Source organism: Anguilla anguilla, chromosome 9 (genome assembly GCF_013347855.1).
Source record: "Anguilla anguilla isolate fAngAng1 chromosome 9, fAngAng1.pri, whole genome shotgun sequence".
Classification (NCBI taxonomy): Eukaryota; Metazoa; Chordata; class Actinopteri; order Anguilliformes; family Anguillidae; genus Anguilla; species Anguilla anguilla.
Window position 1 is genome coordinate 50,811,739 of NC_049209.1, and position 15,982 is coordinate 50,827,720.

Consider the following 15,982-nt stretch of genomic DNA (forward strand, 5'->3'; position numbering starts at 1 on the left):
AAAAGACCTGAAACATTATTTTGCTTTTGTATTATTGTATTCATTATATTAACCTTGCTTTTTCATCAATTTTAAATGGGTTTTCCGAAGTTTTCCAAGCTACCAATGGCTTCAATTAGGGTTAAGGGCCCAAATTAGGGTTAGGGTTAGGAAAATGGTACGTCTGAGGGTAAAGGCAAGTTCATGGCTGTGTTCAGCAGCTTGAAGAATGGTTAGGACACAGGTTTGTTAATGATTTTGAATGAGTCAAATATTTTCTACTTTAGCATGGGTACCTATGGCCATTAAAAAATTAGCAATATATTAATATTTTTTCAAGGAAAATGTTTTTTAAAAGACCTTAAACATTATTTTTCTTTTGTATTATTGTATTCATTATATTCACCTTGCTTTTTCATCAATTTTAAATGGGTTTTCTGAAGTTTTCCAAGCTACCAATGGCTTCAATTAGGGTTAAGGGCCAAAACTAGGGGTAGGGTTAGGATTAGGGTTAGGAAAATGGTAAGTCTGAGGGTAAAGGCAAGTTCATGGCTGTGTTCAGCAGCTTGAAGAATGGTTAGGACACAGGTTTGTTAATGATTTTGAATGAGTCAAATATTTTCTACTGTAGCATGGGTACCTATGGCCATTGAAACAATAGCAATATATTAATATTTTTTCAAGGAAAAAAATCTTTTTAAAAGACCTTAAACATTATTTTGCTTTTGTATTATTGTATTCATGATATTAACCTTGCTTTTTCATCAATTTTAAATGGGTTTTCCGAAGTTTTCCAAGCTACCAATGGCTTCAATTAGGGTTAAGGGCCCAAATTAGGGTTAGGGTTAGGAAAATGGTAAGTCTGAGGGTAAAGGCAAGTTCATGGCTGTGTTCAGCAGCTTGAAGAATGGTTAGGACACAGGTTTGTTAATGATTTTGAATGAGTCAAATATTTTCTACTTTAGCATGGGTACCTATGGCCATTAAAAAATTAGCAATATATTAATATTTTTTCAAGGAAAATGTTTTTTAAAAGACCTTAAACATTATTTTTCTTTTGTATTATTGTATTCATTATATTCACCTTGCTTTTTCATCAATTTTAAATGGGTTTTCTGAAGTTTTCCAAGCTACCAATGGCTTCAATTAGGGTTAAGGGCCCAAATTAGGGTTAGGGTTAGGAAAACGGTAAGTCTGAGGGTAAAAGCGAGTTCACAGCTGTGTTCAGCAGCTTGAAGAATGGTTAGGACACAGGTTTGTTAATGATTTTGAATGAGTCAAATATTTTCTACTGTAGCATGGGTACCTATGGCCATTGAAACAATAGCAATATATTAATATTTTTTCTAGGAAAAAGTCTTTTTAAAAGACCTGAAACATTATTTTGCTTTTGTATTATTGTATTCATTATATTAACCTTGCTTTTTCATCAATTTTAAATGGGTTTTCTGAAGTTTTCCAAGCTACCAATGGCTTCAATTAGGGTTAAGGGCCCAAATTAGGGTTAGGGTTAGGAAAACGGTAAGTCTGAGGGTAAAAGCGAGTTCACAGCTGTGTTCAGCAGCTTGAAGAATGGTTAGGACACAGGTTTGTTAATGATTTTGAATGAGTCAAATATTTTCTACTGTAGCATGGGTACCTATGGCTATTGAAACAATAGCAATATATTAATATTTTTTCAAGGAAAAAGTCTTTTTAAAAGACCTATATCATTTTGCATTTGTATTATTGTATTCGTGATATTTACTTTGATTTTTAATCAATTTTGAATGGGTTTTCTGAAGTTTTCCAAGCTACCAATGGCTTCAATTAGGGTTAAGGGCCAAAACTAGGGTTAGGGTTAGGATTAGGGTTAGGAAAATGGTAAGTCTGAGGGTAAAGGCAAGTTCATGGCTGTGTTCATCAGCTTGAAGAATGGTTAGGACACAGGTTTGTTAATGATTTTGAATGAGTCAAATATTTTCTATTTTAGCATGGGTACCTATGGCCATTAAAAAATTAGCAATATATTAATATTTTTTCAAGGAAAATTTTTTTTAAAAGACCTTAAACATTATTTTGCTTTTGTATTATTGTATTCATGATATTAACCTTGCTTTTTCATCAATTTTAAATGGGTTTTCCGAAGTTTTCCAAGCTACCAATGGCTTCAATTAGGGTTAAGGGCCCAAATTAGGGTTAGGGTTAGGAAAACGGTAAGTCTGAGGGTAAAAGCAAGTTCACAGCTGTGTTCAGCAGCTTGAAGAATGGTTAGGACACAGGTTTGTTAATGATTTTGAATGAGTCAAATATTTTCTACTGTAGCATGGGTACCTATGGCCATTGAAACAATAGCAATATATTAAAATTTTTTCAAGGAAAAAATCTTTTTAAAAGACCTGAAATATATCATTTTGCATTTGTATTATTGTATTCGTGATATTTACCTTGATTTTTAATCAATTTTGAATGGGTTTTCTGAAGTTTTCCAAGCTACCAATGGCTTCAATTAGGGTTAAGGGCCAAAACTAGGGTTAGGGTTAGGATTAGGGTTAGGAAAATGGTAAGTCTGAGGGTAAAGGCAAGTTCATGGCTGTGTTCAGCAGCTTGAAGAATGGTTAGGACACAGGTTTGTTAATGATTTTGAATGAGTCAAATATTTTCTACTTTAGCATGGGTACCTATGGCCATTAAAAAATTAGCAATATATTAATATTTTTTCAAGGAAAAAGTCTTTTTAAAAGACCTGAAACATTATTTTGCTTTTGTATTATTGTATTCATTATATTAACCTTGCTTTTTCATCAATTTTAAATGGGTTTTCTGAAGTTTTCCAAGCTACCAATGGCTTCAATTAGGGTTAAGGGCCCAAATTAGGGTTAGGGTTAGGAAAACGGTAAGTCTGAGGGTAAAAGCAAGTTCACGGCTGTGTTCAGCAGCTTGAAGAATGGTTAGGACACAGGTTTGTTAATGATTTTGAATGAGTCAAATATTTTCTACTGTAGCATGGGTACCTATGGCCATTGAAACAATAGCAATATATTAATATTTTTTCAAGGAAAAAAATCTTTTTAAATGACCTTAAACATTATTTTGCTTTTGTATTATTGTATTCATGATATTAACCTTGCTTTTTCATCAATTTTAAATGGGTTTTCCGAAGTTTTCCAAGCTACCAATGGCTTCAATTAGGGTTAAGGGCCCAAATTAGGGTTAGGGTTAGGAAAATGGTAAGTCTGAGGGTAAAGGCAAGTTCATGGCTGTGTTCAGCAGCTTGAAGAATGGTTAGGACACAGGTTTGTTAATGATTTTGAATGAGTCAAATATTTTCTACTTTAGCATGGGTACCTATGGCCATTAAAAAATTAGCAATATATTAATATTTTTTCAAGGAAAATTTTTTTTAAAAGACCTTAAACATTATTTTTCTTTTGTATTATTGTATTCTTTATATTAACCTTGCTTTTTCATCAATTTTAAATGGGTTTTCTGAAGTTTTCCAAGCTTCCAATGGCTTCAATTAGGGTTAAGGGCCCAAATTAGGGTTAGGGTTAGGAAAACGGTAAGTCTGAGGGTAAAAACGAGTTCACAGCTGTGTTCAGCAGCTTGAAGAATGGTTAGGACACAGGTTTGTTAATGATTTTGAATGAGTCAAATATTTTCTACTGTAGCATGGGTACCTATGGCCATTGAAACAATAGCAATATATTAATATTTTTTCAAGGAAAAAGTCTTTTTAAAAGACCTGAAATATATCATTTTGCATTTGTATTATTGTATTCGTGATATTTACCTTGATTTTTAATCAATTTTGAATGGGTTTTCTGAAGTTTTCCAAGCTACCAATGGCTTCAATTAGGGTTAAGGGCCAAAACTAGGGTTAGGGTTAGGATTAGGGTTAGGAAAATGGTAAGTCTGAGGGTAAAGGCAAGTTCATGGCTGTGTTCAGCAGCTTGAAGAATGGTTAAGACACAGGTTTGTTAATGATTTTGAATGAGTCAAATATTTTCTATTTTAGCATGGGTACCTATGGCCATTAAAAAATTAGCAATATATTAATATTTTTTCAAGGAACATTTTTTTTAAAAGACCTTAAACATTATTTTGCTTTTGTATTATTGTATTCATGATATTAACCTTGCTTTTTCATCAATTTTAAATGGGTTTTCCGAAGTTTTCCAAGCTTCCAATGGCTTCAATTAGGGTTAAGGGCCCAAATTAGGGTTAGGGTTAGGAAAACGGTAAGTCTGAGGGTAAAGGCAAGTTCATGGCTGTGTTCAGCAGCTTGAAGAATGGTTAGGACACAGGTTTGTTAATGATTTTGAACGAGCGAAATATTTTCTACAGTAGCTTGGCTACCTAATGACATGTGCAATATATTCATATTTATTCAAGCAATAAAAATGTTTTTAAAAGACCTGAAACATATTATTTTTCATTTGTATTATTTTATTCTTGATATTTACCTGGTTTATTAAGTTCAACCTGCCATTGCAAATTGGACCGTAATTCTGAATTATTCCCATATCCTGTGCGAGAAATTATGCCTTCTTTCGTGGACGTGCGTGTTAAGCACACATCCATTTGCAATTTAATCATTTCTCAGATGTTTTTTTTCATGTATAAATATATTTTGCCCCAGGCCTGACAATTCATAGCTGCAGCCATAACGTAAAAACTGTTTTTCGATATTAACACATCCTGTTTGAGTGTGTGGCTATCATTCAGCAGAAGCTGGGCTGGATGGATTTTAAATCGAGGTTGTCGGATGGGGACAGCTGTTCTCCCGGTTGACCTGAAATATGGATTGCTTAGATGTGATGCCACTGTGCTGTTAAATATTCCCTACCCGTCATAATTACTTTCTCGAATGGCAAATATCAGATGGAAAAATGGGCTCAGAGAACGACCTTTATCAAAATTTAAATACTTTTTTTTTTTTTTGCCCTTTTACAGGGATTCATTTTCGCGCCCTCAGCGCCAAGTGACAGTATGTCCCGTAGTTCTCCGGTCACGGTGACAAAACCGCATTTTAAATTAAGGTTTCTCGGCGGTGCACGATGCGTACACATTTAAATGTGCGCAAAACTAGGTAGAGTTGTTATCGGTAATTATGCACCTTCGACCTCTATTCCTTTTCACAGTGGTATTCAATCCGACAGGGGAAATTGGTCTGAGTCATTAATATATATATATCAGCGAAGTCAAGCGCAACTCGGCACCAGGTCGTGCAGAAGCCAGGCGTTTAGCAAAGACACGCCAGGATAAGAAAGCGAATCTATTAAACACGATGCTATTATGGATGGTTTTTTTTTTTTTTTAAGTTTTCTTTCTGTCAGAAAGAGAGTGTTCGTTCTCGATAATTCCCCCCAGATAATTTGGCAGGCGAGGCGCCGAAAGTACGACGAAGATTTTCCAGACTCACCACGTGCTCTGGCGTTTTTGAAGCAGCCATTCGAATTTTCTGCATCTTGTAAATATTCATGGGGTTTGGTCGAACAGAATACTGCGGCAATGGATGTTCCCTACGGGTAACGACCTAGAATCACCCCCAGAAGCACGACGTGAACAACTGTGACCTTTAATGCCGAATTCTGGGATTATGATTAGGCATTCTGAGCACCGTAGTGCGACAGTTTTATAAACCTGTTCAAAAGCCTAGTTTGTCTGACACTGGTGTTTTCAGTCGAAGCACGTTTGGTGGCCTATATTAACGCAGACCTATTCTACCGCAACCTTTATTTCCAACGTCAAAATGATAGCTCCTGTAATTAATGGGGGAGATGTGCTGAGAATTTGATAGTGGGGGATCTCGTAAGGGGCTTCCGTAATCTGTGACTGTAAAGTCATTTTATGATTCTATCTGAAAATGTAAAAAAAAAAGGCCATTTTAAATGATTTATCCACTACCGAGGATGGAAAAAAGGAAACTGAACTTTTGAATTTTTCCCCGTTCATTCCTACTTCCCCTGCATACTGAAAGTCCTCATTTGCCTCTGACATCTGACTCGGCTGGAACACTGAAGAGTTTAATATGTTAGCTGAAGTTAGTTACTCCAGGTGAAGTTTTAATTTAAATAAAATATTAATCAGTCCTGGGTCTTTTGGATGTTTATGGTCTTCTTTCAATCTGTAGCCAGATTAAGCCTTGGGAACAAAATGGTGGACTCCTTATCCGATCGATGACTTAAACGAATCGAACACACTACACACTGACAACCTGCAGATTTTGCAGCCCTATTGCAGTTGCTATGTAAAAAAGTTGTGTAAATCGCTCTGGATAAGAGCATCTGCTAAATGCCTGTAGTGTAATGTAATGCAATGCAGCCCTCCAGGACTGTGTAGAGGGTATCCAGCACTCTCGCTACTACCTGACCTGGCAAGCTGGTGGTATTGTATTACGTTGGAATTGCGTGAAGTTACGCACATCGACAAGGGAGCGAGACTTCTACGGTGTAGTTGGAGTTGAAGTAGAGCGTGTGTACTAGAATTCCCTTGTTAATCGTTTACCGGCATCAGACATCAAACAACCTTTAGATCCATGGTGGATCCTGGTCAGGTCAGTCTGGGTCTTGATACCGATGAAAGATTTATATAAAGGTCTGCAGTACGGACTGTACTTCGACTTGTGTTACATCACCTTGCCGGCATTTGGCAGAAACACTCTTCATCCCGAGCGTTCCCTCGTCAACGAGAAGACAAGTGCATAAATCAGGCTAGCGAGCAACAGTAACCCTAGAGGTGAGAGTCAAATGGAGACCGTAAACGTGAAACCCCAGGATCGAACGTAAACCAGTTAAGCCTGTCAGGGAGAATACGAGAGGTCATATATATATATATATATGCAAGATGTGTATCTAAATGCAAGATACTCCACTGTAATGTTAAGCGTTTTGGCCTGCTGGTGGAGGCTGGGAGCTCGCATTGCTGCTGCGTTGGGCTGTAGCTAACGGCTGTGCACGGTGGGCCTTGTTCATTGTGTGTGGTCCCGTCTGCCAGCCCTCTGTCTCAGTTTACGGTTGTCTTTCAACCACCTGAGCTAGATTTAACATATGAGTCAGAAGCTTATGGGCATGGACAATGGAGAAAAAAAAAATACATAAGTTTATCATTTTCTATAGTCCCAGCAGCTCTCTATAGCTCAGGGTTGTCCAGGCTTATCCGAAAAGGCCCGATATGGGTGCAGGTTTTTTGTTTTAGTCCAGCACTGTGACACATCATTAAAGTAATTAGCTAATCATAGTCTTCAGCAAAGACATTGATAAGTGGAATCCGGTTCTGGGCTAGAACAAAAACCTGCACCCACACCGGCCCTTTTCTTTTTTTGGACAAAATTGCGCACCTCTGCTATAGCTCGTAAGCTTGGTGATGTGATGGGTGTCTTTGAAGCTTGTGGGAGTTTCTACAATCAGTAGAAAAAAAAGAAAAAAAAAGGATGGTGCGGACTGTCCTGAAATAGCATCATGGATTCAGCCCCCCTGGTCTCCGTGTATCTTTGAAAGTACTTTTACTTTGATAATGTCGTCTTTTTTTGGCGGGTTTTGTAAGTGTGGCCTGGTTTTGGAGCCGTTTCTTTGATGTGCACGCGCGGCGGAGCAGCCGCCACTTTTAACTGCGCGGGATCGCCGCGGGAAACCGTTGCCCTCGACGACGGCCCGGCTTTCAGAGGGGAAACGGGAGGGGAAAGAAAGATATGGCGGAAATGGCGTTGTTTACTCGTTTATTTCAACATTGTGCCAACGCTGAGTTCTGTACATTCTTTTTGTTGTTGCTGGGATACGCCCGCACCAAATGCGTCCCCTAACATTGTGCTGCACTGTGGGTCGAAGCAGCCGGCGAATGGGGAGGTGTCAGGCTTCCCAGCATCCTCCACAAACATGAAGCAGCCCGCCGGCCTCCTCACCCTGCCTGCCCCCCCCCTTGCCCAGGGCCACACCTCCTCACCCTGGGCCCTGTCTCCTTGCCCAGGGCCACACCTCTCACCCTGCCCCCCCCCCTCCTTGCCCAGGGCCACACCTCCTCACCCAGGGCCCCGCCTTCTTGCCCAGGGCCACACCTCCTCACCCTGGGCCCTGTCTCCTTGCCTAGGGTCCCGCCTTCTCACCCCAGGGCCCCACTTTTCTTGCCTTCCTTTGACAGCAGAAGAATCAGAGGGTGCCAAAGTTTTGGAGGGGCCCCCAAATTTTTATTTTGCCTCGGGACGGCTCTGCTGGTGCTGGTAGAATGTTGCCATGCCGATTTTTGCGGAATGCTGACGGACGGCGGGGGCTGATGGTGGTCCGAAATGCGCCGGGTCGTGGGGTTGAGAAGGCGTGCGATTGGTGGGGGGGGGGGGGGGGGGGGGGGCGGGGGGGCGTGGGGGCAGCAAAGATGAAGAATCCGAGCCTGTTGTGTTCTTCCCTGGCGCTAACACCGCCGTGATGCTAAGTCCCAGAGGTTCGAGCGGCACGCCGACCGGCACGGCTCCGCCCCCAAACGTCCCCGCGCCTCCAGAGAGAGTGCGGTCGGCGGCGCTAACGTGCTAATGAACTTCCCGCCAGCCTTCAGCGGGGCTCTTATGAGGCATGCAGATCGCCCGGCGCTCACCCTGCTACAGCGGAATGAGCCCGTTAACCTTTATCAGATGGGCTTAGAACCATTACAGACTGCGGCCCTGCCCTTTACTCATTCTGTTCCGCGCGCGCGCGTGTGTGTGTGTGTGTGTGTGTGTGTGTGTGTGTGTGTGTGTGTGTGTGTGTGTGTGTGTGGGTGGGTGGGTGGGTGGGTGAGTGAGAGGGAGAGGGAGAAGGAGGGAGAGAGCAAATGAGGAGGAGAAAATGAGAATGAAAGGGAGGAAGAGCGATAAAGCATTTTTATGTGTCCGTGGGAGTGTGTTTATGCGTATTATAGACCGAGCATGTGTCCGCATATTGCTTGTGCGTGTCGATGTGTTGTATTTATTTACATTATATTATAAGGTTTGTGAGTGTGTGTCTGCCTCTGTAGCCCTGGTATTTCATGAAATAAACATGCGCATATTTAATTATATTTGTGTGAGTGTGAGAAGGAGGGAGAGAGGGAATCACACACACACACACACAGTTTGTCAGGTTCGGGCGACTTAGGAGGACAAAGAGGACACGGTGGACCTCTGTGAGGACAGGCTGCAGATCTCCATGTTTGTGAAGGAGCTCCCGCCCTCGCTGGTGCACTCTGGGTACGCGGAGCTGGAGGAGATGATGTTCTTCAGCCTGTGCAGGGCGATGACGAGCAGCGTGAGGAGGAAGGCCAGCAGGCTGAGGAAGATGGAGACGTAGACGTAGACGTTCTCGGGGCGCTCGGACGAGGCGTCCGCGGCGGCGGCGGCGGAGACGGCGGAGGTCGGGGGGGCGACCCGGAGGAAGGTCCCGTTCTGCGGCACCGAGCCGTTCCAGGCCTCGGCCGGGACGTCCATCCCGCTCATCCCGACGGTCCCAGTCCGGAGCGGCTCAGCTCGATTCCATGAGGAACCCGGGAAAACCCGCGTCGCCGCGGCGCTGCGATGCTTTCCTTACGAAGAGTTCGCCGACGCTCTGCTTGAGAGAGAGAGAGAAAAGTATAACTTCTCATTATCGAATGCAATTCAACCGTAATAAAAGACAACAGAATGGACCGAATCCACATTTGTCATTATCTTTTAACTCAACAATTGAATGCAGCCGGTAATTGTTTTCTTCACAAACGAACAATTCAGCAATCACGACTTGCCAAAGTCATTATGATGAAAGAAAAAATAAAGCTTGCACTTATTTTTTGGCAAAGTTAAAGGCTAATATTGAGTGATATACAATCCAGTTTCTGCACAGTCATGATCCAGGGTTAAAACTAGGTGGTACCTGCAGTTTTTCTTCAACGCTAGGGTGACCATATATTAGACTTTTAAAAAAGAGGACCAGGCCGGGCAGGCATTTTACAAGCATAATAGCTATTTGTTTGTTTATATGCAGTCTATGGAATGAGCAAAACCATACCAGACAGTTTTAGGAATTTGTGAAATCCTGCCTAGATAGATAATTTTCAGTCACTAACAGAAGAAATGTCTGAGAAAAAGAGGAGGTCTGGTCAGCCAATTTACTGCTGAATGTTCAGTGTAGACTCAGCTTTGATAGTCCCTTTAACTCCTATCGAGTGAATGTGGTCTGTGTTGGACTCATACAAACTCATACCGAGTTGACTCGGTACAGTTTTTTTTTTTTCAGCGTAAAAATAGTCTAGAAAGGTCATATAAAATAAGGCGACAGATACCTGCCCCACCCCTCCCTGCCCCCTCCCTTCTGTAAGATGGGGAAAAGCCCCAGGGCCCGATGTGACCTTGAGTGCTGAGGACAGACTGTCACCATTGTATGGGCCCTGGCGTCGGGGCGCCGGGGGGGCGGGGGGGGCTAAAAACACTTGAAAGACGTAGTTAACCCTTTGAATAGTAGGTTTTTTTTCCCCCTGAATGTTTTTTTTTTTCCTTCAGTATTCTATGTCAGTGTTCTAGAACTGCAGCGCTTTCAGTCACCGGCGGTGATTGTGACATCATCAGCGTTAGAACCTTCAGTTCGGAGCATTCTAATCGCCTGTTTGAGATCTGACACTTTAAACTGAGGGGAGCTGAGAGATTCTCTCTCTTCCTCGGTCGCACTGTACAGGATGTGTAATTATCTCTGTGCCTTCAGAGCTCTGTCTGTCAGCCTGCGCCCCCCCCCCCCCCCCCAAACTCAGCGTGCACTCCACAAGACAAAGGCAGTGTGCAATTTCACGTCTGAGGCGCTGCTTCTTTAAACTCCAACAGGGGGCTTCAAATTGGTGTGTGTGTGTGTGTATGTGAGTGTGAGTATATGCGTGTGCCTGTATGAGTGTGAATGAGCATGTTTGTGTGTTTGTATGTGCGTGTGAGTGTGCGTATCTGTGCACGCGTGTGTGCACATGTCTATTTGTGTGTGTGTGTGTGTGAGTGAGTGCCTCTTGCTCTGGTCTGATGATCTGTGCTACCTGCTGGTGGAGAATCTGCTCCTGGGCCTGTATTCATAAAACATGTCAGATAAGGAGCACTGGTCTAGGATCAGTTTTCCCTTGTTGCTGATAATGGACAAGGGTGACATAAGGTCAGGGCAAAAACTGATCCTAGATCAGCACATTTACACTGTGATGCTTCACACTGCAAAAACCGAATCAAATCGGTATTGTAGTCTCTCATTTCACATAAGATCTTACTTATGTTACTTTTTTGCTAAGTAAGACAAAAAGATTGCCAATGAAGTGACTCATTTTGAGATTCGACGATAAGGGTGAGGAAACAAGCTAATCTTTTCTACTTGAGAGAAATCTTTTTTTTATGTCTCATTATATGACTCAAACACTTGTTAAGAAAGACCTTTTTGCAGTATACGAGTGTGGGCACGGATCAAGAATCAGTTTTACCTTCTTCATTCATAATGTACTGTGTTAGAACACAGACAGGACACAACCTCATCCCACATAGGCAACCCTGCCTTGAAATGCTTTATGATCTGGTTCCCAGCAAACACGAAAAATCCTCACAACGTCGTTTACATGAAGCAGAAATATTATAACATTCACAAAACACTCCGTTGTGAGGACATCGTGCGTTAGCTGGTTTGTTTCTCTCTGGTTCATAGAGAAAACCCGGAGTCAGTGCCTCTACGGTACGGGAGAGCGCTCCTCATCCACGGGTCCGGGACAACAGGTCCCCAGCCCCAGTCCTGGGGAGCCATTCCTGGTTTTTGTTTTCACCATAAAATCAGCAAGCAGTTCAGACCCAAGGAGGCGAAGGCTAACTGAGCAATCGACTGTTTTAATTGGCTAATTGAGCGTTGATTAAAGGGTTCCACCAACAGTGGTAATGAGCAAGACCCTCGGACTCAAGGGCACGGTTATTCAAATCCAAATCCGGCCCTGGTTTTCCTTTCTGCCAGGCAATTAACTGAGCGATTAGCGCTACCGATTGGCCAAACTGCCTTCACACCTGACTCCCATGGAAAAAAAAAAGGATGACAATCTGGCAGTTCATGGCCCTCGAGGACCTGTGATTTTGAATTACAGAGTTCCAGGGAGCGTAGGGGCTCACTGGCGTAGACGCATAAGGCATACACGGGGATTGCATTCATTAGGACTGATTATTTGCCTCTTCCAGACCTCAGAATGCAATCGCGACATTTGTGAACGAGCAAATTGCGTAATTAGCCTACACTGTGTGTGCGCGTGTCCCCGCGCGCGTGTGTGGGTTAAAGCTGTTGTTGTTTTGCGCATACATTGTGTCAAAGAAAGCAGCCTTTCTGAGGGTCGTGATCGCACCTCGTTATCCGCTTTGTATCCAGGCAACGTGCTGATTTGTGTGCTTGTTAAGGCCCTCAGCCTTTTTTTTAAATGGGGGGGGGGGGGGGGGGGGGCACAGAAAAGGCTTTACCTGTTAGCGGTTGCGCTCCCGCTAAGCTGCTCATTCCTAGCTTCTCGTCGCCCGTCCATGAATTATTGACCGGCGGACATCTGTGAGGCAAAATGTCACAGTGACTTTCGGCCCCCCTGGGGTAGGAGCATGTGACCCCTTCCTCCAGCACAGACGCTCTCCCCCCCCCCCTTTTCCCCCCACATCCCTGCCCTCACCCGCCCCCCAACTGTAGTCAGCGTGGAGCCTCCCACCCCCCCCCCCACCCCACCCCACCGTCTAGAGAGGGGTGAGAAATTTTGGAAAGCATTTAGCTCTGAGGAAACTGTTCTCAAGGTCAGAACTGACAGTGTTCACAGTGAGACTGGTGGTGCTGCAGCAAGGATTATAATTTAAAGGTCTATGGGGGATGAGGGATGGGGGGGGGGGAGCTGGGGGGAGAGAGAGAGAATTAGAGCAGCGTTTGGCAAATGGGTGTACCAGGTTTCAGAATTTCATCCCGGTTTCTGCTATTAATTGTTTACTAATTATACAGTTGAGCCCAATCATACATCTAAGCGGACATTTTTGCTGCATTTATTTGAAATGCTTATGAATCTCAGCCGATGGCTGGTGTCAGGGGCCCTGTATGAAATATTTTGTTTTGGCCTGATCTAGATATGAGCCAACATTGGTGTACAGAGCTAACTGAGCCAAACAAAAGAACCTGCATTACCTGCGAAAGAACCGGCATTTAGCAGACACTCTTTTCCAGAGCAACTTACACAGTTTTTATTTTTGATTTTTTTTTTACATAGTATCCATTTGTATAGCTGGATGTATACTGAAGCAATTACTTTTGCTCAAGAGTACAATGGCAGTGTCCTAACTGGGAATCAAACCTGCGACCGTTTGGCTACGATCCCAGTTTCCAAACAATTACACTGCCAAATAAACGCCTGGCCTCCCGGACTGGGACTACCCGCTCCTGCGACAGGCGATAGTAGGACTGCCAAGTAAAAAAGTTTCCAGTCAGTGGGTCCTCTATGACTCATCGTATCCCAGTGCCCCCCTCTGTTTAAACTGAGCATCTGAAGCAGTTGGAACCAGTGGGGTTCCTGGATCTTTACTGAACTGCTTATTAGTGGAGGCAGGTGCGCCAAATTAGGGTTGGAATGAAAACCTACAGGATGGTAGATCTGCAGGAACAGGGCTGGTCACCACTGATCTAAAGTCTGTCTGCGCAAAACAGCGATCAAGTAGCCTCCTCCTCTGACTCACTGTCTGCATTAGCTCAAATGAGCGTGAGCTGTGTGTTTCAAAATAAGAGCGTGTGCTCGTCTGCACCCTTCAGAATTAATTGAGGGCATTCTAGTGGAAAACATGCGCAAATCAGGCATTCACAATTGGGGAAAAATAGGGGTGTACTATTTTTTTGTAAAATTTTACAAGAGAAAATGAACATCACTGAGGTAGTGTGTGTGTGTGTGTGCAGATGTGTGTGTGTGTGTGGCTGCACACATGTTTTGATGATTTCTCAGTAATGTAAAAAAAAAAAAAGAAAAGTCCCAGGATTTCTTAAAAAAAGAAAGATCTTGCTATTATTCCTCATTCTACTGAGTAACCAAAAAAAGAGTTGCTGATTCAACCCTCAAAGAAAGTGACAGTCGCATAAGTTCTGACTGTAAGTGTGAGGAAGAAGGAAATAAAAGAAGGGAGTGATGAAAGAAAGAAAGAAAGAAATGAATGAATGGGGAGTCCTCATGGAGACGCCTGGCTGCTTCACTACTGCAGAGATTTTCACCTCGGAGTGCAGCTCCATCTTTACTTGCACCACAACAAGGGATTTCTCAGATATGGTCTCTTCTAAGTGTTATATGGAGGTGTGTGTGTGCGTGCATGTGTGCCTGTGTGTGTGTGTGAGAGAGAGAGAAAATGTGCCTGTGTGCACACGTCTGTGTGTGTGAGAGAGAGGAGAGTGTGTGAGTTTGTGTATTTCTGTCTGTGCGATAGTCTCTCATTACTACTAAAGGCATAAACTCTTTGTTGGTGGGAATTACGCGTGCAGCTTGAAGCGGCGCGGAAACTTGCAGAGACGCGGTTTGTTTTACACGCGGAGCCTGATTAGTGTTCCTGTGGCGCACAGCGGGACTTTGTAGTCTCCCCCGCTGGCTCGGAAACCCCGCAGCCTGTGGCCGCCCTCTTTTCTTATTCGGTTCCTCTCAATTTCCTGTGAATTTTGTGCCCTTTCTCCATTTATTCACATCCTGGGAACAGCGGCGTTCCACCCCCGTTTCACTGAAGTGAGCATGAAAGGGGGGAGGGGGGGGGGGCACTTAGATTTCCCCTGTTGTCGGCTCCTGTTCCATCGTTAATTGTTTTTTATGTATTTATTTATTTATTATTTGGTTTCTGTTCATTTCAAATTACATGATGCGATATGTCTCCCACCGGGAAGACACGAGACGTCCAAATCCCAAAAAAGGTCCTCTCCTACTTCCCTCTCCGTCCGCCGATTCTCTCTCCGCTGTTCAGGTGTTTTCTTTATTCTTAATTCTAATGCCAGCGCACGCCCGTCCCGAAGTTACGAGTGGCCGCCGAGAGCGCAGCTGGGAAATGCGCGAGGAGACGCTCCGTGAGGACGCTTTGCGGGCACGCTGCATTCCGCGCGGCGGAAGCACGTTGCCGTTGGAGACACAAAGGACACCGGAGGGGAATTAACGGCGACAGAGATCTGTCAGACGCCTCGTGCTCAGCTACAGCACATGTGACCGCGAGCGCGCTCCTCAGACAAAACCCGTGCCTGTTATCCTCGTAACGGACAGCAGCAGTGCCGCGATCGATACATTCACCCACACATCGATGCAGCCCCATTCGCGGGCAGCACATAACCTTTTGTGGAGCGTTCTTTTTTTCACTTTTGGTTTAAACAAAGGTAGCTCACCATTCCTCAAAAATATGGAACTATAGTTCATTTGCTCCTCCGAAGGTTGCTAATTTTCTCAGCTTTGGCTCGCTGTCAAAGTGCGAATGGCGAAAGCGTTCTCTTTGAAAAAGAGAGAGAGAGAAAAGAAGACTTACCTCTTTCCAGATAGGACTTCTCTCTTTTTCACATTCTTTTGCAATCCATTTCCTTTGAGAGGGAATCCGGGGAGCGATAGTCCTCGTGGTCATTCATTTAGTAGCTGCTTCTCTCAGAGGAAGGGAGGTGAATGCGAACTGTTTGAGACCGAGGGGAGGTGAGAAGGAGAGAGAGAGGAGGCACGCAGCGGAGAGGAGGTGGTCCACGTCCTGTTGATTCACATCTCTGAGTGCTGAAAACTGACTGTCCGAGTGCTGTACAAAGCCGACAACCCTCCTCCCCTCACTGCATCTCACTCCCTCCCTCTCTCTCTCTCTTTCTCTCCCTCTCTCTCTCTCCCTCCCTTTCTCACTCCACACCCCCTCTGCCGCTCCCTCCCACCCTCCCTCCCTAAGCTGCAGTAGGCAGTGGTCGACACCCCACCCTCTCCTACACCTCTGTATCAAAATACCCCCCCCCCACCCTCTCCTACACCTCTGTATCAAAATCCCCCCCCCACCATGTCCTACACCTCTGTATCAAAATACCCCCCCCCCCCCAAATACGATTAATTT

General features: G+C 43.9%; 1 protein-coding gene across 2 annotated transcripts; it reads right to left on the reverse strand.

Moving 5' to 3' along the window:
* Positions 1-8,304: 8,304 nt before the first annotated feature.
* Positions 8,305-15,757, reverse strand: LOC118235494 (serine-rich and transmembrane domain-containing protein 1). Of its 2 annotated transcripts, none has more exons than XM_035432904.1 (2): positions 15,428-15,757; positions 8,305-9,509 (listed from the first exon to the last, which is right to left on the reverse strand). In XM_035432904.1, exon 2 carries the CDS (start codon positions 9,398-9,400, stop codon positions 9,059-9,061), a length of 342 nt encoding a protein of 113 aa, XP_035288795.1. In that variant the 5' UTR covers positions 9,401-9,509; positions 15,428-15,757; the 3' UTR covers positions 8,305-9,058. The 2 variants fall into 2 exon arrangements, with proteins under 2 accessions (XP_035288795.1, XP_035288794.1); XM_035432903.1 differs by having other exon boundaries at positions 8,305-9,512.
* Between the last annotated feature and the right edge of the window lie 225 nt (positions 15,758-15,982).

What these genes read in the sequence shown, in the direction of transcription:
- LOC118235494 (XM_035432904.1), bottom strand. Translation starts at nt 9,400, where the DNA reads ATGAGCGGGATGGACGTCCCGGCCGAGGCCTGGAACGGCTCGGTGCCG.